Source organism: Takifugu flavidus, chromosome 3 (genome assembly GCF_003711565.1).
Source record: "Takifugu flavidus isolate HTHZ2018 chromosome 3, ASM371156v2, whole genome shotgun sequence".
Taxonomy (NCBI): Eukaryota; Metazoa; Chordata; class Actinopteri; order Tetraodontiformes; family Tetraodontidae; genus Takifugu; species Takifugu flavidus.
The window spans coordinates 1,995,038-2,020,042 of record NC_079522.1 but is presented as its reverse complement, the minus strand read 5'-3'; the positions used below and the strand labels follow the sequence as shown (position 1 = coordinate 2,020,042).

The 25,005-nt window shown below is 52.1% G+C and overlaps 1 protein-coding gene across 2 annotated transcripts; it reads left to right on the top strand.

The window, feature by feature from the left end:
• The first annotated feature begins 432 nt into the window (after nt 1-432).
• On the top strand, nt 433-25,005 carry abca4a (ATP-binding cassette, sub-family A (ABC1), member 4a). Of its 2 annotated transcripts, XM_057027352.1 has the most exons (8): nt 433-1,225; nt 16,825-17,095; nt 19,364-19,493; nt 21,495-21,588; nt 21,661-21,802; nt 21,872-21,996; nt 23,602-23,729; nt 24,070-25,005. In XM_057027352.1, the coding sequence occupies exons 3-8, from the start codon at nt 19,428-19,430 to the stop codon at nt 24,313-24,315; spliced, it is 801 nt and encodes a 266-aa protein (XP_056883332.1). In that variant the 5' UTR covers nt 433-1,225; nt 16,825-17,095; nt 19,364-19,427; the 3' UTR covers nt 24,316-25,005. The 2 variants fall into 2 exon arrangements, with proteins under 2 accessions (XP_056883332.1, XP_056883333.1); XM_057027353.1 differs by lacking the exon at nt 433-1,225 and having other exon boundaries at nt 14,748-17,095.

Sequence of the window (25,005 nt, the reverse complement as noted above, 5' to 3'; positions counted from 1 at the left end):
AATGGATTTTCTTTCCTGTATAATTTTTATTTAAGCTGCTGTTTTTTGGTCGTTCATTTCCCTCTAAAACCCTAAATAGTTTAAAAATCTCTTTTCTGTTGGCTTACTTTACTTTGATGATTACCTTTAATTAGAAGCATTCTGTGACCCTTTCTCATCCTTTGAGGGGGGGAGTTGCTGGGCTGCCCCGACCCGTCTGTAGATGGAGGCTTAAATAACAAAAATTCCATTTTATATGAGCTCTGGATGAGGAAATGAAAGCAAACAGTGACTCAAAGGTAACTGGGTTTTGTTGTGTGACTCAGACTCTGTTTACCCGCCGATGCTGCATAGAAAGTTTTAATAAAAAAAATATATATATCGGTCCCACTCCTGCCGAGCTGCCGCTGTGATTGACGGCTGAGTCATGGAGGGAAATTGTCAGCGATGCGCAGCTCAAATCCCCAAACCGACCCCGAACCCCCCCCGCAGATATGACTCGGGTGGACAGACGGAACTCGTCACCGCCACGCGCTGATTGACGTTTATAAACCGGGACGGTCATCAAATGTGCTGGAGACGGGACCCCGGTCCCTGTGCACTTCATTAATTAGCTGTTATGCTAGCTCATGAGCCGCCTCGGGCGCCAACGGGAACATGCTTGCGCGGCACAACCGGCGCGATGACGACGCACGAGTCGAAGCACAAGTCAGGCGTTTACTGAGGCCAAAAGCTGAACAATGGTCAGGAGAGAACTTTTCTGTTGCTAGCATGAGCAGCTAGCCTCCTGAAGAGCTGACTCTCCGCCTTCCAGCTGTGAAAAGTTTGATTTTAATGGCGCGATTATTCATTCATCGGTCTCCGTCTCCTTGTTTGTTGCTCAGGGAGCCGTTACTCGTATTTCATTATCCAGCCGTGCGTCTCGTGATAATTAAATCTTCCTCGATTCTCCATTATTGATTTATTTAGACTCAGAAAGCCGTTTAGCAGACAAAGAAGCAGATGTTTCTGATGGAGCGGTTTAGGCTGGGAAGGGCCCGGGGGAGGCTCTGGCTGGCAGGCCGTCTCGTTTGGAGGTGTCCTTGTTGCTGACAGTTGAGGGCAACATCAACTTCTCCTTCACCTGTTCTCCAGCGGTGTCCGGTCCTCCTGGGATCTCACCTCTAATCCAGCATGGATCCCAGTTTAACTCCAACCAGTCGCCTCCGCAGTGGATCAAGGTCTCCGTAACATTGAGCATCAACTGGTGAGTTTCCTGCTTTTCCTGGTCCAGGGTGAACAAAGTAGTCCTCCGTGGTTGGTTAGCTGGATGCTAGTTAGCTAGGTGCTAACCCTGACCCTAATGTGTCCCAGGTCAGGTAAAAACCAACTCAACTTTGAGCGTCTGCTTAAACCTGAGGAAGTTGATTAGAAATGATAAACTTAAGATGGTTTAGTTGTGACCAATCAGAGCGCTTTAACATTGAGCGCCGACCATGAAGGACTACAAGCTGCGCTGACAGGACACGCAAAACAACAAATTTCATACTCGTCCCCCGGTGAGACAAAAATCAATTGTTAACTCTGACAGGATTCTGCAGCTCGGGTGAATCGATGTGGTCTCCAGCACCATGTGTCAGAGGAACCTGCCGGCCTGGGCACGAAACAGACGTTACCCTGGTGATTATTTCAGTCCAGATAACATCGATTTAAGATGGGGTGGAGATTTTTCCAAGGTTTGGCCCTCAAGGGGATCAGAGAGGGTCAGGTTTGGGCTAGAAGAAGCTGCAGCTTCGGAACGTTCCCCCCAATAAAGTGTTATCTGGAGGTTAGCGAATTTTAGGAGGGAATTTTTCAAACCAGATAGCTAAAATACCAAAAACTCTCGGTGTTTTTAGGCTAAAGCCTCATTCTCATTGCTAGCCTCCCTGCATGGCTCGACATCTCGCACTCTTGGCTCATGGTGGTCACGCCTCGCCCCGTCTGTGATGGCCGTGTTTTCAGAATCGAAACCATAAGCAGTAAAACCTCTCGCGCCCCTTCAGCGCCTGACAACATCCGCGGGGAGGGAAACAGTTTACATCCAGGAGAACAAAAGTCCCCTGTGAGTTAATTTAGAGCATCATTTTCGGTGCATTAGGCCACAGGAGGAGCAGCGGTGCAGTCAGGAAGGCGGTAATGACCGTCCAGGGAATGTGTGTTACTGCGGGTCACAGGATGGAGTTAGTCATGGACTCAATAAGCAGGTAAACTACTGCAACGTGATGAAGATCACCTGCGGCTCCGCTCTGCTCATCCCGGTCATGTGATGACAGGAATGTTGACTCTTAACCTGTATCGTGTGTATTTCGTTGTAACGATCAGGACCCTAGCGTACCTTGACTTTTTATACTAAGAACAAGATTAAAACTGATATTTATCTTGACATTATGGAAGGTCGGGGATATCGTGTTGGATTCCTCTTTATTTGGTCCACCAGGTGAACCAATATATGCTGACATCAAAGCTGCACAGCCGACTCCTTCGGGTTGGTTTGTAATAAATTTGCCATAAACTGGTAAACTTGAGAAAAACCCAAGGACGTGGAGCTCGTTATTTTTGCTTCTTTAGCATAAAGAAGCTCCCCCCAACGCCACAGACCCAAACCGTTGTGCTTTGAGCTCGGTCACATGTTTCGGGTCATCTGGGCACCAACCGCTCCACCCAAATAACCAACCGACTGGACGCCGTCCATCTGTGCACTTGAGTCTCCTTGTGGTCCTGCCGGGGTAGGATCTACCTCACTGAAGATGATTTGCTTCCATTTCTATAGCTTCCTGTTGTCCAAAACACTTGAGGTTCTGGCCCAAAGAGGTCACTTCTCAAACAATCAGCGACACAATTTTTTTGCCGCCGTGGCCACAGAAACGGCTGTGAACCGATGCCCCCCCGCTCCTCTCCGTGCATGAAACTGCAGCGATAAAGCTAGCGTCCTTCTGTCTCGTGGCCAGGTGGAGCGGCGCGATGATATCTGGCCCGCAGTCAAGGTGGACAGCAGACACGCCAGTTTTCTGACGCGCCAATAGATTCCACGCTCGCCACTGCCCCCACATCCATCACACCTCTGCAGCCAATCGCTGAGATAATCTTTTGAATTAAAAAAAATATCCAGGGGTGCACACTTGTGATGAGATAAGTACCCTTTTGTCAGAGCAGGCAATGGTATTTTAATTAAATATATGAGCACATGGTCCTGCCCCAGATGCTCAAGTCCAAACAAAGATAGCATCATCTAATCAAAGCTGGGCCCGCGGGGTTTCAAGGGCAGAATTATTTTCTATTAAGGTCCCTCTCCTCAGGGATCGAGCCAATTTTCTTTATTATGATAGAATCAGCATATTGTAGATCAGCTCTGGTGATAGCGTCAGTGCGGCGGACCACCGTAGTCCGTCGCCGTGCTTAAATCTTCTGTATGGACGGACCGAATGCTGATGTTTCCCTTTGTGACATGTCTGGATTTAAAGCGTTTGGAGCACTGACGATCTCGCCAAATTATTAAACTCGACCTTTTGTGGATTTCAGTCGGTGCCTCTACGGAAAACCCAGTTGGGACGATGTTTGTCGCCGTCGGCGCGTTAAAGACGTACATGCGTCTGGATCCTGTGTGGGTCCTGTGGATCGCATCCCGCTGTGTTCCAGCGGCCTAATGAGGGTTCCTATTGGGAAGCTCCCACTAATATGAAGGCGTCTGCTCTCATCATGGAGGCTGCAGCGGGTCGGCGTCCCAAATCACAGATGTTGGCGAGGAACAGCGCGGTTGGACGTCGGCGATAAACTTGCTAAGTGGATGTTTGCTAGCCGGGTGGCGGAGCGCCCGGAAAGGTCGGGGTTTCTTCATGAGAAGCAGAGATGTCGTCTGGAAGACGGGATCAATGGGATCAATTTAGAGTCCATATTAATAGTTTGGATAATTACACAAACGATATTGGGGTAGGGCAGCAGCAGGACGGCTGTTTCAGGCTGCATGGGGGGAAACGTTGACTGGAAAGACATTTTGGATGAAAGGATCTTGCTTTTCCTCTGTAAGAGCTTCTTGTGGTGAGCTCCAGGGTACTTGGCTGTTTTCTCCCTGTGAAAAGGTGCCGTGGTTGAAACGTTAGCGTGATTTTCTCGTACCGCCACTCTTCCCAAGCTGCCGGAGCCTCACACACTCACACTTCAGGGTAATTTAGAGCCTCCGATCAACCTCCGGTTTTGACTGAGGGGGAAATTTGGAGTCCTTCTCTCTCCGAATGATTTGAAAGAGAGCCGTTCAACGGTCCTTGGAGCCGATATTCAGCCTCAGAGGCTCATTGTGCGTCTGCCTCGCCTGTCCGCGGCGTCAACACGCTGAGGGTCGTCGTTTGTGCCTCAGCACACTCTCATCCGGTTGGCGAAGCGACTTCTGAATTTAGATCCGAACGAGCGACGAGGGACAGTCATTACTTATATTTACAGTCAGTCACTTTGGATTTAATTAGAAGGTGTTTGGTTAGCAAACATGACGCGCTGCAACACATGGGTGGTAGACAACAGAGAAAATAGGAAAAACAGAGCTGTGTATCTCAAATGGGTCCGTACTTTCAGCTGATGGCCAGAAGAATTTAAGGTGCGACGTGTCCCTGCAGTACCGGGGGGGGGGGGGGAGGGCCTTCACTGAGCCACCGCAGCAGCTGGATTGGCAACGTTTCCCCTCCGTGGGGTCGTGCAGCGGATAAAGACGGGAATAACACTTTTCCCAATGACATCAGTGGACTCTTCGCACTCGTCTTCATCCCTCATGTGGGGACCGTGAAGAGGCAATTTCTTCCTCAGCCTGCTGGCCGTTAGCTGCTCCTAATGTACAACGGGTTGTTCCGAGTTTTGCGAGGACAAGGTTAAGCGGTTGCCTCCAGGGCGAGTTCTGTTTGTGGGCGTGGCCAGGCAGCGGCACGATGTGACCGCACAAAGCTCATGAATATGCAAAATAATTACCAAACCTCTTTCTAAATGAAGATGAATAGAGGGTAAACCTCAAGGGGGCGGAGCTTCGATGGCCAGATTTCACCCGTCATTAGTTTGCAGCCCAACCTGGTCCTCCATGAGTCCAGGACTGGGTTCCAATTATTAGCAGTCACGCTTTTGTGCGGATGGTCTGGTTTCTGCTCGTTGTTCGGGAACATGCGCATTAGCTTGATTGGAGGTTCTAAATGTTCCTCTGGTCGGTGGGGGGGTCTCTGATGGGGTAGCAATTTCCATGCCAGGCTCCAGCAATCCCGGTTACATTAGGGAAATGAATGGGAACTGGCTAAACTAGCCACATCCTGAGGGAAAACTAGCTTAAATCTACATGTGGTTCTATTATCAACATTATGGAAACATTACGGAAAATTAGCCCAAGACAATTCTGAGGGACAAAAAGATCATTTTGGTTGTAATTTTAATTCACTGGCTTGAATCACTGATCTTTCCCCTTTACTAGCAGTCATTCGCTCCGACGGCTCCTTAATTATTCGAGGTTAATCTAAAAGTTTGCAGAGTGGAAGGAGGTTGGGAATCATAAAATAGCAATATTTCCATCGCCAATCCAGTGAATTGTGGGTTTAATTTTCTATAATAATCAGAGTTGGTGGTGATGCAGAGAGAAACAAAGATTGTGCGATTGGTTTCCATCTTCATTCTTTCTAAAGCTAATTTCAGTTTTCTCCCTTTTCCGAAGCACCTCAGCGGCGACGGATCCCGAACCGACGTTTTCCGTTGCCTTTGTCCGAAATACCTTTTTCATTCTGCGGAGGAATCTAATTATATTTCATCAGGGAAGGTGGTTTTTGAATGGGCCGCGGAGGCAGGAGCTCGATGCCGTGTCATCGATCCTGGCGTCCGCCAAACGCTCGATCCCTCACTGGGATGAAACGGGCATGAAACCGATTGTTGTATTGACGTCGTTGATGTCCAAAATGTTAATTTAATTCATTTGATTGTTACCTTTGCCTCCGTCAACGAACATTGTGCCATTTTTCCCACGCCATTTTCAAGGCCAACATTGACTTCCATCGACCGATGTCGGACTCTCATTTTTTAACGGAGGTCCGCGGTTTGGAAGGGCGGTCCGTCGAGCCCGGATCAACATCCATCCGTCCTCCTCGAATGGCAGCGCCGGCGAAAAAGGCGTTTTCCTCCGGACAAAGGGCAACGCCATCGGGCCGTCGGAAAACTCGGCAGGAGTTTGCTTTTGTCTCCAAATGTCACGGGACCGAGAGTCAATAACTCGCATTAAATGACGGAGGGGAGAAGTTGTGTTTCCCTTTAATGAAGCACGAAAACAGTTTATCTGGCCAGATTGACCTTAGGCAATTACTTTAAGCCTATTTCTCGGATCAATAAAACATTCTTCCGATGTGTGCGTTGCTGCGCGCGTGCGTTGGGATGTGTCGCGGTTGCGCGATAGCCGACATTGCCGTATCGATACAGGGGGCCGTATCAATTAGGGTGGCTTTTTCTTCTCGCAGCTCGTGCTGGCTGAGCTCGGGAATGGCCCAGCAGGAGTGGCGGCGCTCCGAGATGTGGCTCCCGTCCTCGCTTCCTTTAACGTTCCGTGCTTTATCGTTGGGCTCGGAGCTAAAAGCCTGCGGGGGGATCGTGGCGCGCAGGTAAAGATGACCCTCCACAAACGCGCTTTTGTTCTATTCGGGGTTTGAGGTGGCACAAGGGCAAAATAAGAAATAGTGCCGCCGATGGATATCTGCGCGCCGGCCCTTTCTTCTGCGCGCCCGGATGACCTTGCGAGATGGAAATTCCAGATATGGGGTGGAGAGGATGCTCTGAATTAAAGCTTTGCACAGGAAATTGAACTGTCAGACAGATGGAGAGGGCGGGAGAGGCGCTTTATTCCGCGCTCACTTTTTAAGCCTCGTGCAAATGTCAGAGATGACGGCGCCTCCTGACGCAGCCGGTACGGCCAAATAGCCTTGAGTCCTCTGGTCCTGGCGGTCCTCTATGAGGGGGATTCTGGGTCAGGGACGGGGTTGGTGCCCTGTGTGGGAGATGGTTTCAAGGCAACACTAACGTTCATTTGCGACAAGGACACTTGGAAACAAGGAGTTCGCTCATTCTTCCAGTGAAAAATGTTGATTTCGAAGTTCGAGTCACTCAGCAGATCTCAGCGCTATAAAAATGGCCTTGACTGACAGTGGACAGAATAGCTAGTGCTAGTGCTAGGGCTAGTGCTAGTGCAAGGGCTAGGGCTAGTGCTAGGGCTAGGGTTAGTGCTGGGGCGAGTGCTGGGGCTAGTGCTAGGGCTAGTGCTAGGGCTAGGGCTAGAGCTAGGGCTAGTGCTAGTGGTAGGGCTAATGCTAGGGCTAGTGCTGGGGCTAGTGCTAGGGCTAGTGCTGGGGCTAGGGCTAGTGCAAGGGCTAGTGCTAGGGCTAGTGGAAGGGCTAGTGCTAGGGCTAGTGCTGGGGCTAGTGCTAGGGCTAGTGCTAGGGCTAGGGCTAGTGCAAGGCCTAGGGCTAGTGCGAGGGCTACTGCAAGGCTAGTGCAAGGGCTAGGGCTAGTGCTAGGGCTAGGGCTAGAGCTAGGGCTAGGGCTAGGGCTAGTGCTAGGGTTGGGGGCTATTGATCCATGATAGGATATTGTCTATTGTGCTTTGCTCGCGCTGTGCGTCTCAGTGATGCTACCTCTGTACAAGTTGTGGAGAATATCTAAAGCGAGAGCAGAACCACCAAGGCCCAGGGTCATTCTTGGATTTTCTGAATCAGAATCCAAAATGTCGTCCACAAAGGAGCTCCTGACCTCCTTTTTTTGCATCTTCATTGTCATTAATTGGCGGTGAATTCTGGTCAGGTGGAAGCATTTATCACCAAAGCTAAGCTTGTAAATCCATCTGTGTTACGGGCGCCGCTGCTGAGACACATGATCCATGGTTCCGGAGCCCCTCCCTCATTACGGCGCCATCTCCGGTGACCTTACATTCTCTCTTGAGATATGAATCCCAGTCAAAAATCCCTGGCTCTCCCATCCAACCTAATGACCACAGAGCATCTGAAGACCTATTCCAGCGGAGAAGAACGGCGATTCATTCATATTGAGACAGTTGTGGTATTCTCTGTCCCAGGAGGACCTAAAGAAGACAAGTCTCTCAAGCCTTTGAGGCTGCAGTGTCTCCACAAGATCAGACACCAGTGAACCCAGTGGGCCCTGTCATGGGAGCAATTTAAGCAAAAGACTCCGGGCTTGAGAGGAAAACTTTTTGTAGTTGTAGCGAAGTCGGAAATACTCGTATCGCACCAGGAAAAGGAGAACCAGGCAGAGCAGGACACACCGGAGGGACCGTGCCACTGATCTAACCCCGGACCATCTCTGTTTCTCTAGGGATAGCTGGAGGAGGTAGCCAGGGTCGTCTGAGGCTCCCTCCTGGAATCGCAAGAACTGATGAGACGGACTCGGAATGTCACGGTCCAGCGTCCCTGGGTCCCGTTCCCCTTAGATCCACCTCCAGTCCTGGTTCCAGGAGGCACTCCAAGGACCACAACCTTTGCCTGAAACGTGCAGACAGCAACTAAAGCGGCGGGCGGGTCGGACGGAGGCGCGTTCCCGCAGCTCCCCTCGCGCGACGGATGTCTGAAATTAGCGTCTAACGAAATGTGCGCTGAGCTCCTGCGGTGGGGGGGGGGGCTCCTGCGGGGGGGGGGGCTCCTGCGGGGGGGGAGCTCCCGCAGGACAAATGATGCGCCCACATCGAATTAAGCGAACCTCCGTATCACCCCGAGCATCTGCGTGTAGCTCCATAATTACGCGTGTCCCACCAAATGGGTTTTTTAAAGCCAATCTACGCCATCGCTGGTTACGTGTTCCTGCGCAAATATTGTCAATTAAGTCTTTCCCCCCCCCCAGGACGCCTCAGCGGAGAGGAGACGGATGAAACTCTACGTTTATATGATACTGCAGAGTTAATTCAATCGGTTTACTTTGGTGGAGGGACGTTAGAAGGTACTTTTGAGATACTTTTAGACGGAAGCTCAGAGAATCTTTTTATTTTCTTTCTCTTCTTAATTTATCAGGTTTTCCTGCCTTTTCCAGCGTGTTTGAAATCAAATAATTGGGTCTCGGAGGCAGCCGATGGTGGCAAAACTTCCCCCTTTTCTCGGGGAAGTTTTATCGGAAGGCCTCTGGTTTCCAATATAGGACGCTGAATAATTCACGGCAGCGGGGTTCTGGGTAATTTGTCCGCGGGTTCAAGGTGGCGTTAAAAGGCAAGTGTTGAGCTATAATAAGTGCAACTTTATCGGATTCAAATCCGTCATCCCTCCACCAAATGTGGCCATTAGAGCGAATGGATGGCGCTTTAATTGTGTCGCCATGGCAATCCTTCAGCTGGTCCGGTGGCAGGAGTGTCTATAACCTTTGTTAAATCACCGGGGCGGCTTTGTTTGGCTTTGACCTCCACTTTAGATATTTTATCACACTTTCTTGGCTCTTTCAGGTGTTTTTTTTTTCCCCGGGATTAGATACGAAGTTGGGAGCGCTGAGTTTATCTGCAGAAGCATCCTCCATTAGCATCCCTCAGGTTTCGATCTTTTCGTCTCGGTTTATTTAGTCAAACAGCTAATGTTTCATTTATATGCAGTAGCTCGTCGCCACGGTTTCCTTGTGGATCAATGAACGCAATCATATGGCAGCATGTTAATTATTAAAACTCCATATTCTTTATTAGCTTAATGATTCCGGCTCAGACCTTTGTGGTTTTCCAGCAAACACACAAAACAGTTCATCAGACTGACCCATCCGGAAAAAAGGGAAAAAGGCGTTTAGCGGCGTGATTAATGAGGTCAATATGCCGCTAACGGGAAAATGCTAAAAGATGTCGTTTTAATCGCGGGCCTCGCTAGCGGGAGAGACGGGTGCAAACGATTCCATTAGCGTTTCTGAGCATCTTGCTGCAGTGCGTGAAAACAGCAGGAAGCCCCGCGGCGCTACAGATGCTAACGCTTGACGAGGGCAGAGATTGTTGAGCTGATGGAGTCTCGTCATTTCGCCTGTTTCCTCCAGAGACGACAGGCAAGGAGCGGACGGCGGCGGGAAGCCGCCCGCCACCGCGTTCGCCGCTTGTGGGCGTCGTGTTTTCGTCAGGGACGGCGGAGTCGTCGCCCTGGTTGCGTGTGTTGACACAACTTTCTGCGCGGGACGCAACTAGCCGCGCGCTAACATGCGAGGGAAATGTTTTTGTTCGCAGGATGCGGGAGGGGCGGCTCCTCCGCTCGCCACTGTTTTTTGTCACGAGCAATTAATTTTTTCGCCCATAAAATCGCCCACTGAGCTGATGGGAAAAGGTGGGTTCATTAACCTTCCTCACCCGCGCTTCCTGCGGCACTTCGGCGGATGCTTCCCGCGCTCGCCTGGAGCAGAAAACGCGCAGGAACGCGCCACTTTGCTCCGGGATTTGGAAGGATTTCTCTCCGCTCTTCCCTTCACCCAAAAACCGTTAGCAAACACTCTCGCGGCGTCCATCCTCCTCGCCGCCGCCGCCGGACTCCGAGTCTTTCTTCCTTGCTTGAAATTGACGTTTCATGGAGTTTACTCTCCGGAGGGGGGCGGTGGGTGGGTGCATTCCTTCACACGGAGCGACACACAAAGAGCTGCAAAGCTCCTGAATGGGGAGCGAGAGGAATAAAAGGGGGGTGGGTCTCAGAGGGAACGCCAAGGCTCCTCCAGCCCTTTGTCCAGTCCGTCGTCAGTCGAGTTAGCCCGCTAAAATAATCCCTCTATTTACCTTTATTTCTCTTCACAGACCTGTGTGTCATCCTCGTCGGTCGCGCTCATTTTCCCGTCGGTGTTAACGTGATCCAAAATGGCGTGAAATAGCCAAACGCCCGTCCCATTTAGCATCATGGCGCCGGCGTGGGTCCCAGTTCCCCGCGACCCTGCAGAGGTCAGGATAAATAAATGGCCCCAACTGAAGTCACTGAAATCTTTAATGATGTATAGCTAGTAGCAATTAGCAGCTAACACAGGACGCGCACCGTTGCTAGCGGCAGCTAAACAGCAGATTGTAGATTTCCACCTTCATCCCTTCATAAATGGCTCAGCTTTCATCACACGGACGCTCTTTTAGCCCGGAATTGCGTCGCTCCCCGATAAATGGCCGGGGGCGCCGCGGCCACGTGGGTTGGGGCCTCCAGCTCCCCCCACAGATTTGACGCCGGGAGCTAAAAGCGCCCGTTCTCTAAACCGGGTCTTTTGATGCGGGAACAAGTGTTGGGCTGCAGGATGTTGCTGCTAGCCTCGGTGAAACAGTTATCAGCTCCGTTCCCCTCCGTTGCCCACAGCAGATACCCGCGGCAGTAATTGCCACCCCGCTTCAAGCGGCGGCGCGCTGACAAATTACCCCCGCGGAGCGACCTTTTTTGTGTCGTCCTTCCTGCCTGTGGTGAAGCCTCAGATGTTTGCATCCTGGCGGTATCGTAAACATCAGTGCGGGAATATTAATTGCCATTTAATTGTGAAGCGAACACATTTGGAAGGCGGGTTTGATATGTATAATTGAAGGCGCGAGATTGCTCCGCCGCGTCGGGATCTGCAGCTCCTGCATTAACGCGAGCGCCGCGTTAGCGCTTCATGCTTAATTCATTCCTGTTTCATTCCTAATTCATTTGTTGAAACGACGGTGAAGCTGCGTAATAGCGGGCGCGGCTACATCACGCTACTGGTGCTGCAGCCGCTCCACGACCTCATTTAAAGCCATGATCCAACTATCCTATTTGATTTGGCTAATTTGGTTTAAGCTATCGTATAAAATGGAATGGAGTACCTTCACCTCCTCCACAGTGGTCCAAGGTCGCGACCCGCTACGTGACGGCATAAATACGGTGAAGTGAACTGTAGCTAAAGGCGACGGGTTTCACCTGTGCGCTAAAGGAGCTCCAGAAAGAGTTGTGATCCCCTAACTGTTAGCATGCATGCTAACAGCCACTTCTTTGTGAATATTAATGCTAAATGTACAAAAGGACAGAGAGGAGCAGGTGCAGCACAAATATAGTCCAGAAAATGAAGACGGTTCTGTTTTCTTTAGCTTCTGTCGTCGCCCCCAGACTGAAAACGATGCATCTGTTCGGATCAGGCCGATCCAGCGGCTCGCACCTGCGACGAGCACACGAAGCAGCTCACGGATACAGAAACACGCCTCCGTAACAGGATTATTTCTCCCACTAAACCCAAACCTCAGTTTCCCGTTTTCCATTTGAGGTTGGAGGAAATTTGCAACTTCCCACGTGGAACAACGCAAACGGGGCGGTGAGGAGACCCCCCGCGGTTCAGCGTTGGCTTTGCTAACGCTCCTTCATCCCCGCAGCTCTTGGCAGTGTCACTCCGAGTCGTCCGATCACCTTCTGACCTTCGGGGCGTTAACGGAGCCTCCGAGGACGTTCTGGAGCCTCCATTAGCAGCAGCATTATCAGGAGCTCCGTGAAGGGTTAGCTGGACGGTTAGCATGACGCGGTCATGTTGGGCTTAAACTTCCCTCCCCCTGGTGAAGTACGCTAGCGGCTGTTTTACCAAATGTGTGGCTGTATTAGCATTGCTGTATTAGAGTTGCTGTATTAGTGTTGCTGTATTAGCGTTGCTGTATTAGCGTTGCTGTATTAGCGTTGCTGTATTAGCGTGGGCCTCATGACTCTTCCTGCCCGTCAAGTCTTTCATCTCGCCAGTTTGGCTAAAAGGACGCTTCGCTAACGGCAAACCGATCCTTTGAAGTCACTTTCGGCGGAATATTTACGCGGCCTCTAATTGGTGTAAAGGTGAAAGGATGTTTTAGCGCATGCTAAATAGCTTTTTCCCGCGCTCGATAAAAGCTGCGCACTGTTGTTTTCCTGTTGCCGGGCTGATCCGACCTCCGTCGGCGTTCCGGTGCTGCGGCTTCTCTAAACAAACATGAGAGACACAAGTTGTCGCCTTAACGGTCTGATGGGAGACGTCAGCCGCGCCTAGCGTGTGCGTCAGCGCCGCGCTACGTTTGTGCAGCTTTATCCTGCCGCTTGGACCTTTCGGAACTCCCTTTGATCCCAAAAGTAGGCGCCATCGTCTGGCTCTGGCTCAGACTTGGATCTGTTCTTTAATATCCAAAATTGCTCTCTTCTCTCCACTGTTGCCAGAGGCAACGATGAGCAATTTGATGGTTTTTGATTTCTTCAAGTAGAGAGAAACAGCGGCTGTATTGTCGCTGCTTTGATGCTTTGGTCGTTTCACAGGCGGACGATACAATAAAGTCCAGTTTGGACCGATTGGACCAAAAGAGCTGGTCTGAACGGTGGACCGGGCTTCTGTTAGCTAGAGCGGCGGAGTTGTGAGGTGAACATGATAAAAATATATGATGTTGCCCTTTAGCTGGAGACTTTTATAGCTCGGTCTCCGACACGGCTGCGCGACGCTTTCGGAGCGATCTTATAAATCTTTTACTGGGTATTTTCGGGACATCGTTTGTGGAACGTGTCGTGGAGTTCAGATGCTGCGACGCCCGCTGTATTAGCGTTGCTGTAATAGCGTTGCTGTATTAGCGTTGCTGTATTAGTGTTGCTGTATCAGCGTTGCTGTATCAGCGTTGCTGTATTAGCGTTGCTGTATTAGCGTGCAAACGTCCTGCAGCCGGCTTTTCCTCCGCTCCTCTCGCTCCGAGGTGGATCACATCGTCTTGTTCCCGAACACGAGCAGAAAAGAAACCAGTTGATTTGGTGTTTCCAGTTCAGAGCTGGGCGGCGGCTCCCAGATCATTCTGCACCACCTGTGTGGATGCTAGCTTCTCTTTAGCCTGAGAAAAACTGCTCCACTGCGCTGCAGTTTTCTCCCAGCTGTGAGAGCAGCCAAAAATCCATCACCATGCAAGCGTTTGTGCCGTAACCGGACAAAATGCTAACGGCTAAACTCTGCTTGGCTAATTTGTACCTGCTGCGAACTTTCCTGAAATTCCACATGTTTTACTTTGAAAAGCCCCAAAGAAACTGGAAACCGCCTCCGCCGGTGCGATAGGTGGCATTAAATCCGTGTCCGGGCCGGCGGGGTACTTACGCCGGGAACGCGCCCTGCCATTAGCACCCTGCCATTAGCACCCTGCCATTAGCACCCTGCCTTTTTCCTTGATGTGCAACCATAAACAGAGGGCAGAACAAACTACTCACCAAATTAAAACACTACGTCACCCTGAAGGCTTTACAGTATCACAAATAATATCAATTTCAGAACGGGGCAAGGTTCCTCGCTGGACTTCACCCTCCGAATCTGTCCAGAAAGGCGGAATTTCACACTTTTTGGTTGCTGGAATTTCGTCAACAAGGACTCATATTTTCCGACGGGGCATCAAAAATCGCCCCCCCCATGTTGACAGTCCGCCGGTGTCTGAAGCCCTCGAGCACTTTAAAAATCTGGTTTGGGAGGCTAATTAGATATCGAACCGATGCCTTCGCACAATATGCGTCGGAGTTTTGAAAATAGAAAAAATGTAGCTGATGGAAGAAGCCTTTTTAGGCCTTGCTAGAGATTTTTGTCTGAACAAAGAGGTTCTTTTCCATCAAAGCCCGGAGAACAACCAGGATCTCTGACACGTCGATGGGTCCAAATCAACGCTTCTGCACGCCAGACTTCCATCACGTGATGATGCCGCGGCCAATTTGACGACTTAATTTGTTCCTGCACCGTCAACGGCTTCCGTAGTGCTAGCGGTGCGTCGCTATGCTTGCCCGGGGGGGGTCTGATCTGTACTTCAGTGACCTCGGGGAATAAAACATCAAATATTTGGGTGATGGGAGGCGTGAGCGGACCTGCTAGCAACCGTCCAGGCTAATCAAGAGCCCCCCAGCAGGACCCTCAAACCGTGGATGATGTCATCGCCGCCCACGTCAGGATTCTGGCAGAGTTCTGGTCTGGCACCGCCGCCTCTGCGGTTGTGTTTGCCAGCACGGCAGCAGGTGTCACACCTGGCTGTGGCCGGTGGGACCGTCAGCCCATTTATCACGGGCGATCCGCACGCACGCCACAGCGGGGCAACAAAAAGGGCTTTTGTTTCAAGGATTTTCAGAGGGGCTGATTTTCCAAACCCGCGACTCACAGATGTAAGCTAGTAGCAAACGGCGTAGCATGACCCACACTTAGCAGCTGTCATGCAGGTAGAAACAAATTATTGCTGACATTTTTTTGTAGCATGAAGCTAAACGCAACGTTCTCTCTGGGAGACATCAAAATAAATTTCCCTCCCGTGAGCTAAATTGTCATCTGAAGTCCTCTTGACTTCAATCACAGCCTTTGAAATGCCGCCCGCCTCCCGGGAATGTCCGTTGTTTTATGGAAAAGCAGCGAAAACAGGCTGCGAACGGGGCGGAAGCGGCGGCGCGATGCTAACTGACCCTCGGATTATGCGGCTGGGATTCAGATTTATGTCGAGTCGGGCGAGATTTCTGCAGCTAGTTGCAAAATTTGAAATTCCTTCACGGCCATGTTGGGGGGGGGATCAATGGAGAGACGTTAATTCGCACGCCGGCAAAAAAGAGTGTAATTTCTGATGTTTACGTCTGATTCAAGGCCAGATTCACACTTCCACTCCATATTCATGAAGGGTTCCGACCCCACCAGGTGGTCTGACTCAGAATTCCCGCTTTTCGAAAGGTTTCCTTCATCCGGGCCTGGAAATTTGGTCGGTGAAGACAAAAATAAGAGCGAGCCCACGTCCACGGTGTTTCGGCAGCGGCTGCGAGCTAATCTGGCGGATCTCAGGCGTCAGGTGTTGTTTTTCCTCACACGGCGTTCCCACCGCAGTGCCGGTGCTAAAATAGAAGCAGTCTTCCGGCGCTGGGCCAGGAGCTCGTTTTCTGCCTTCCCTGGATTTTCCCCAGGATGACTCCCCGCCTGCTGCGAGGGCGGACGAGAATTCAAAATGGCAGCTGTCCGCCGCCGCCTCCGTACCTGCATAGCTCGTTTGCTAACCTCGCGCTACCTCTTTTCCCCTATTCCGCCACGAGTGCCGGATTTTCCTGCCAGGTTTCCTGATTCTCGAACTTTTCTCATGCAGGTTCGGCCCCTCAGCTGGTTTTTACTTCCTCCCGACAGGTTTCCAGGTTTAACGTATGCATGAAACAAACGATCAGGCGGCGCTGCTCCGCGCCTCGTTTCTCATTAGCATGGCTGCAGGAACGCAGGGTTTGCTGACCTGGGAACAGCGGGAACGCTCCACCACGCCGGCCCCTTCCAGCGGCACCACTTCATTAGTCCGTGCAATTACTTTTGGGCAGCGGAGGTTTCACCTGGGCCCCGCGAGCGCGAACACGTGCATGCGCGACGTGTCACAGTGAACTTCCCCGACGGTGGCGGGAAAGTTGTCAGAGTTTTCAGTCGTTACTTCCCAGGAATCTTGGGAGGAAAACCGGTATTAGAGCCAAAGCTAAAGTTTAAAAGATGCTTTCTGTTCAAGCTTCAGGTGGAGCTAGCATGCAGCTAACCTTCCAGAAGGTAGAGGCTAATGTGGCTAATCATCCAAAAGGCGACTAGCCTAGCCTTGCATCTACGTTTGATGCGTAGCTAACAGAGTCTTATGAGAATGTGTTGATTTCTGACTTATTTGCTGTTTATTCCTGAGCTAAATGCTGCTCTCGTCTCCATAATCGCGTCCTCCCAGAGCAGCTTAAGTATTAGCCTTTATCGCCTAGCATAATAAACTCGTCGCCCCCTTGTTACCAAATTATATAGTTGCTATAAACACCCGCGGTCTCGCCACGTCCGCCTCGCGGAGGTAAATAAATACATTTCCCATGATCCCCCCTGTTCTCTCTAATTGATCAAACTAACGAGCTCTGCGGCTAATTAGCTTATGAATAATTTGTGCTGGGTCAACAGGTGACGGCGTCTCAAAGTTTGCTGGTGGAATGTGGCACGCGACCTGAAGAAGAGTCCTCGTGAGCTTCGGGGATGTTTGTCTGTAACCTACACCACCTGCGCGCCTCCCGGCGGCGGCATCACCGTGGCGACGGTCTCCACCGCGGGCTCAGCGCAGGTCATTTGCATAGTTTATGACTGTAAGAGGGGAGCAGCGGAGTGTGTGAGAGTGTGTGTGAGAGGAAGAGGAACCGCCAACATGTGCTGACGGAGGAGAAGCACCCGCTCGCAGGTACGTGTCCTCTGTGATGGTGCAGGTGTTTCACAGCTTCCTGCCGCTGGTGTTCTGTCTCTACTCCCGGGGGCCAACTGGGGGCCCCGGCCTGTGTTTCACCTGTTAGCAGAGGATGAAACGGCGAGTCCTCACAACTGCTGGTCTTCCAGGAGAGTGTGTGTTGGAGTGTCCTCGCTGTCACACTGGAAACCAGGGTCCTGGTGTTTGTTTGTTTGTTTGTTTGTTTGTTTGTGTGTTTGTTTGCTGTGTTTTAAAGCAAAAGTGAACTTTAGCCTTTAGCGCTGTTAGCAAAGTGGCTAATGATCAACTCGGGGCTGATGTAACTGAAGTGGAACAGAGGTGAGCTACCTGTTCTCAGGCCAGCGGCTCCTTGATGAGTGATCACGTCAAACTCATAATATATAGACGCCGTAGAAACGGACTTTTATACTGGGACGGAGAGATAAATGGACTGGTTGTACTGGGGTGTCGAGGGGAACTGTGGTGGTCATGAAACTGGTGCGGCGGCCTCTCAAAACTCCGCAGCGTCTTTGAATGACACGTCCTAATGAGTCAATAAGCGTCACCGTTTTTACCTCTCTTTTTATTTATGGTTCCATTTGTTTCTAATGAATGAGCCATTAGCTGCTAAGGCTGATTGACAGGAGGAGCGCGTTTGAAATGTCGCGTCGCTAACGTCATTTACCGGCAACGGCTAATTCAATATCCGTGATATTATTGTGGCAGACTTCCTGTGACAGCTGAGAGGGCCTTTAATTAGAAGGGGGGGGGGGGGGGGTTCGGTACAACAGGTGCAAATACGCAGATTTTCAACGGACACCGAGGCTGCGGTGATGCTAACGTTAGCCCGCGGCGAATCCGTGGATGGAGATGGAGCTGCAGAGATGAAGCTAAGATGGATGGAGCCAACGAGCAGAGGGACCATTACAGCCTTCGGAAGGCTAAAGTGGCCCCGGCGTAACGGATGCGGAGACGTTCCGTGCTGCTCTCAGCGCCCGAGACAAATATCTGTTTACTCTTTCCATCATCGGAGGGGCCGATATTATGCACCCCTCCACCCCCCATCTCTTTTTTTTTCATCTTTTCCTTTCTGCTTTTTTGGGGGCCCTCTTTTGGAACTAATGACGCCGCGGAACGCTAGCGGTGGATGTTCGCGTGAGAAATGAAGCCGAAATCCAGCCGAAAGAACTTCTTTCAGGTTTTCAATTATTCTCCGAGCTGGGAGGCTCCGATTAAAGAGACGATGTGGAAACCTCCCGTTTCCCTTTAGACCCGCGGTTTCTAACACTGGCGATGCGGCTCGGGCGCTCTCCTGGGACGCCTTATCTGGTCCTTTTTAGACGCGGTGTCGGGAAGGAGACCTTGGGCTGGGATCTTCCGCCTCGCTCCCCCCACGCCATCCTTAACGGGCGCACCGCTGTAGACAAACGCGCCTTTTTGACGTTGGGGTCGAGTCCGTTCTGTTTCCCTCCTTTTAGCTTTGACACGTGTCGGAAAATGCCGGACCGATGGGGGTGAAGTGAAGATTCCTCCCCATTTTGTTCCTGTGCGGTTCCATAACCACCAGGTCCTTCCAAGCGTTCCGTCCTAAAAAGCTTAACAGCCCCGACCAGGGTAAACGGCTAACCTCTCAGGAGCGCTAATGCTAGCCCAGCAACTTCCTCAGAACGGTGAATAAAACATCCATGCGGGAGCGGTAAATAATGTAAACAGACGGAGGGAGGATGGAACCTGGACAGAAGGAGGAAATGGAGCAGGAAAAGGTGGCCCATTTGTCAGGGGCCGCCCTCGGGGCTGCCGGGCTCATCTGCCCCGGTCCGCTCGCCACCACCTCCAGAGCTCCAGTTTGGGACACATGGGTAGTATTCCAAAGGCCACCTGAAGTAGCCTGACCTTGACTCCAAACTCCCCAGGTCCCAATCCAGCCGGGGGTCCATGGCGTTAACAGGAAATAAGCCCCTCCCCCTCCCAGAGGACCCCCTGTTAGGTGTTCCGGCCCCACGACAGGCAGCCGAGTCTCTTTCTCTTAAAGGTCATATTTGATGTCGCCGTGTAAAAAAAAAAATGCCGCGGCGCGTCTGTCTGTTCGTAAATGCGCCTCTGTGGTGAAACGCTAATGGGGGGGGACCTAAAACCGCCCCCTTTGGTGGACCCGACTGGGCCGCATGCAGGTGCTGCGGCGGGAAGTGCGCGATTAGCAGCGCCGCCCTCAAGATGCGCGTCTCCGTTTTATGAAAACCAAACTCTGCCTTTTATTCCCTCCAGGTTTTATTAAGTGGAGCCGTTGCCATAGAGACGCTTTGGCAGGCGATTGCCAGGATCAGCCGTAATGGGTCTCCTGACACAGTTCACTCTGCTCCTCTGGAAGAATTTCACTCTGCGGAAGAGACAAAAGGTACGCGCTTGCTAATCGATATACGCGGGCCTCCATCTGGCTACGCGGGAAAATGAGAAGATGGTCATCAAGGGCAACTAAGTTATTCATGGGGGGGGCGGGTAATAGGAGGGATTTACTCTGAAAATTGTCTCCTATAGAGGTAAGCTGCCTTTAGCAGTGCCGCCAGGGAACAAGAACAATCTTAGCTTAATGCTAACCAATTTGAAGTGTCACCTTCAATTTTTGGGGAGATATCTCTGCTGCACTTTAGGTCGCAGCCTGTTTTAGCTGCGCGGAGCCAGACTTCAGCGGAACCGGGCCGGATGGGGAGTGACGAATGTTAAACGCTGCGTTTGGAGGCCAAATCCACTTTCTGGCTGTTCTCGCTCGCTCGGGTTCGTGGCCCGCCCTCCGCGGCGTCGCCCGTCCTTTTTGGTTTTGAAACGAAGGTTCAACGGCGGCCTGGCGTTGCCGTTGTGCTCTTGACTCCACATCCAAAATGCTACTTTATCCGCGGCTAGACGGCGTAGCATCATGGGCACGACGTATCGGCCGATGATGTCACTCCCACCGGCCGGGAGGTCACGTGTCGCATGGCGACGGCCGTCTCAAAGGTCGGCACAGGCGATGACTGAGCGCCATTCGCTTTATGAGTCACGTTTCCGGGCAGATTTACGGCCGCCACGGACCCGGCGTGATCCTGGTGCTCGCCGGTGAGTCCGGAGAAACGGAGCAAAAGTAGCAACCGGACAGGTTTTCCCCCTAAATTATGGGCGGTTTGGGGCAAAAGGGCATCCAGGCGGCGTCAGCATGAAACATCGTCATGTGACAACAGCGCTGGGAGGTAGCGAGGACGCCGGCGCTCCCGGAGGGCGTGTGGAGGTTAATGATCAATTCCACCAACGCCTCGCCGAGCGTTTTAGGGCTTCCTGAGAGGCAGCAAACTGATTTTATGGTCCGGAATTTCACATGATTCCAGAGGTGGAGATTATCCATTCACAGGGTCCGATAGAGCGACGCCCGAGGAGGAAGTCTCTGCCATCTCCGGCGCCTCTCCGTCATTCTCCCGTGGAATCCATTATGATAATTCTGGCTCTCGCCAGCGCCGGCTCCGCGTTGACGTATGGGCGGGAGGGAATTAAGGGACGGAGAGGCTGCCTCGTTTCTTTGAAATGTGTGCACTCCAGCTCCTTGGAACGCTCTCGTCGACAAACGTGCGGCGCTGCCGTTCGCCTCTGTACGCACACTTCCTGTCCACCCTTGCTCCGATCCATCACGGCGCCATGTTTAGCGTCACCTCCCGAAGGCGCGCCGTTAGCATCGGCGTCTCCTCGTTGCTTTGCTGATGAGTGGCATCGCACCGGGACCTTTTCCGGACGGTTAACGGGAGAGATCGGTCTTGTCGGACGAGGTCGTGCCGTGGCCGAGGTGCGACTGAGGAGCCTCGGAAGCACCGTGTCCATGTCGGGGTTAACTTCCTGTTTGGTTGCGTGAATGTTGTCGGCCATCTTGGCTGATGCGGCGCGTCAGGAAAAACGCTTTGCTCTGAGAACCGAGCAAATCTGAACCTGTAAGTGGTTCAAATATTTATGGAAAAGCTTCAGATGCTTCCTGGTACTTCACTTCCAGAGTCGCCCCTGAGGCCATCTGAGGAGGAAGGGGGGGGGCAGTAGGAGAAATAAATGACTCGTCCATTTGTGCCGCTATTCAATATCTCCACCTGCGGTCCTCGGAGCGTTGAGGCAGCGGCACCGGAGAAAGGAAGCGGCCGCTCTTCATTCCGGAGAGGATTAAATGTGGGGGGGCGATAAGGCGAGTATGATAGCTTTGGCCTGGGAAGTCATCAGCACAGGCGGCTCTCGTAAAGCCCGTAAGTGCTCGGAGCGAGAGCGCGGCTAACGTCTGAGACGCACGGCCTCCAGGGTGGGTGAGGACAAGCCCAGGCGCTCCTTCCGGTCCGGCTGCAGCTCCCAGTCCGACATAACGAGGAAGGAAATAACGGCGTTCCGCCCTCTGCAGGTGCGTCTGGTGGTGGAGCTGCTCTGGCCGCTCTTCCTCTTCCTAATCCTGGTGTGGGTGCGAACCACCAGCCAGCCATTCCACAAAGGCCAGTGTAAGTACGAGCCCCCCAATGGCGCCGCGGCGCTGCGGCGTTCCTCCTAAGAGCCTTTTCCCCCTCTCGCAGGTCACTATCCCAACAAGGCCATGCCGTCGGCTGGCGTGCTGCCCTGGCTCCAGGGCATGATCTGCACCATGGACAACCCCTGTCTGAGCCACCCCACGCTGGGCGAGACGCCGGGACAAGTCAACAACTTCAACAACACCATGTACTGGCGCACGCTCCTCCCGACGTCCCCGCCGGAACGCCGCCTTTAACCGTCTCGCTTTCACCGCAGATTGGCCGGAATCTTGATCGAGCTCCAAACCCTGGTGAAGACGCGGCCGGCGGTCGCCGCGCTGCAGTCGCTCGCGGACGACGCCGACCGGCTGGCTGCGCTGTCGCAGTCCGACCCCGGAACCGGTGAGGACGCTTTTAAGCTAGTTTAGCCGGAGGGGAGTCGGAGGATGGACCTCGTATCGGCGTCGCGGCAGGAGAACTTCCCTCCCGTCCTTCCCGGACCCGTCAGGAGGGAACGCGCGCCGCCTCCGCTGACGTTAAGCAGAATTAAGTTGCGCTGAAAATATTTTTTGGCCTCAGAAATGTTGCAGTAATTTTTTGTGGTTAGCTTTAATTCCGTAGATTGGTCTTCCCGGACATTAAAATAATGAAAAACTTTTGGGAGCGCTCTTCATCCGCCGCGTGTCTCCGCGGAGGAGGATTTGTTGTCCCCCTTTATCCCTCAAAAACAAGGCGGCGGTTATTTACGAGGCCGTTTTTCCGCCGGACTGACGTGATAAGTTGCCGCTTTGCATTAGGCTCATTTAGCCTGATGATATTCAGATTTTCAAACGCTACCTAATTTAGCAAAGGCAGCCGGGAGGCGGGGCCGCTGCTGTTTAACAATGGCACCGGCGGACATTAGCATTTTGGGGTCATGGGATTGTAATATACAAGATTAAATCCATCGGAGGACTGAGCCGGGCTGTAATTAATGGCGTTCTGCGTCTGATGCGAGAGCACGAGGGATCGTTATCGGCCACGGCGAACGGAGCCGTATCAGACGCCGGGAGGTCAAAGGTGATCGTGTCGTCCTTTATGTGTCGCTAGCGGAGGTTGATTAAAACACTCGGGCGGCCACTTCAATCAAGACGGAAACAATGTAGAAGAAGAGCCCGGAACATGTTCTTCTCCCCCGTAATCTCACCTCATCCATCCCAGCTGATCCTCCTGCTCTCCAGGCGGGCATAATAATGGGCCACCGAACCGGCCCCTTTCAGGACCTGGAAATGAGCGTACTTCACCGCGCGTTGCTAATCGGACCGTGGCTAACTCGTTCCCGCCTCCCATCATGATTTGCATACATTACGCATGCGGAAGGGCTCCTCTAATGAAATTACTCGGCCCTTTTAATCATGTCAACAGCAAGCCCCGCCCACCCGTGCTTTGATGATGTTATTGCTTGTGATTGGGGCTATGCTAAGCCCGTGTGTGTGTGTGTGTGGGGGGGGGGGGGGGGGGGTATGAAGAGCTACCTTCTACCTTCTGTCAGTGAACCAGCAGAACGCGGCTGATTGAATTTGGCACCTGTCCTGCAACAAATGATCTCTCCTGCTTTTGAAGCGCTTCCTTTTAGCAATTAGCCGCTAAGTCCCGGCCTGCTCCAAATGCAGGCGAAGATCCGGCGGCTGCAGCTAACGAGCAGCCAGTTTACAACTGGGATCTGGAGCCGCTTTCAACCCAGACGCAAACCACGAATCCTTTAAACACGATCACGCGGGCGACCCCCCCAACGCCGGGCGCTGCTCGTTACGAGGAGTTGACTTGGCAGGAATGTTGTCATTAGCGTCGACTTCCTGATGATCGGCTGTGAGGAACCGGCGGCGTCGTTCCTAATTTGATAGACACGTGTTTTGGCTTCCGTGGCTTTTGGAACTTGTACGATTCTGGTCATTTTGTGTCATCGGCCGCGATCGTTGGGCGAAGAGCGTCCGTGTTGACGTTAACATCCGGATCTTTGTGCTCCAGCTCCAGCCGTGACCCTGAGGACCATCCTCAGAGACGACCAGGACTTCTCCGCTCACCTGACCGACGATTTGTCCGTCCCAGCGCCGGTGGTCCAGAGCCTCATGAGCGCCCAGGTGACGCTGGGCCCTGTGAGTATCAGGCCTTTGAAATCCTCCGGTCCCATCTGCTCCGGGGCAGCTTGTGACCTTTTCTGTCCATGAAAGGTTTCAGACGTTCTGAAAGGTGCCACAACTTCCTGCGGGAATCCTCGCAGTCGGAATCGACGCTAACTTGTATTTACCTGACAGAAAAAGTGCCTTGAGCGGCCCGCTTGAGGAGATTTGGAATGAAATTAGCCGTCTCCCCGGTGATCCGCTGGTATTTACCGAGATCTGATGAGCTGAAAGATGCTAATTATGCCGCTAAGTGACGAGGATGACAAGAATATCTAAAGAGAATGTGATTAAAATATCGATGTTTGCTGTCCAGATGACGGGCATCACGACGCCGAGCGACCTGAGGGGCGTCCTGTGCGAGGGGAAGGGTCTGGACCGGTACATCCTGTTTGGCAGCCGGGCCGAGAAGGAGGCCTTCCAGAACGTCAGCTGCTCCCTGTCTCCGCTGCAGCTAATTAACACCCAACGAGTGCTGCTGCAAAACCTCGACGGAGGGAAACTGCTCTCCGAGGCGAGTCGCCGGGCTCCGATACACGCGTTCAAGCTAGCACGATTCTGAATTTTAGATCAACATTGATTCCATCTGAAGGTGGAGATGCAGCTCTGCACCCAGTGGCTAGTCAACAACCTGGTTTACATAGCTAGCATTAGCTTGTAGGGCTCAAAAAGGTTTACCAGGGGCCAGACTGGGTTTGAAAAGCAAAACTTGCCATCCTGGTACTTTATTACAGTTGAGGTGTTAACCGTCACGTAAAGAGTCGATTACTGTTGGATATTTGGAAGTTTACGATATTACGGTGATATGGAGCAGAAGAATCACCTCTGGGATACTGGTGTGCTGTAGCCTCACAGGTGTCACCTTCATGGCCATCCCTTTTGCTAATAGGCTGCATATGCATTAGCGACATGCTAAAATCAGCGCTAGCTCTGTCCAAAGTGTGAAAGTGCCTCGTCGTAACTGCGTTAAAATGAAATCACCTCTGTGCCGGCCGGCGATTTACTCGAATTCCCACGATCATTCGGGAATTATTCATAAGAACTGATGTTTTCACGGGTCCTTTTAAAAATTTCCCGCTCCCATCGGAATGATGACAGCGCGCACTTTTCTCTCAGTTTATCTCAGGGAGAAAATATATGGGACAGCAAATCTAATAAATAAGTGATAAGGCAGGAAGTTCGAAGGAGCAAGCATTTGAACAATTTAAGCCCGGAGGCATTTCCAGACGCGGGGAGGGGAAATGAAGAAGGC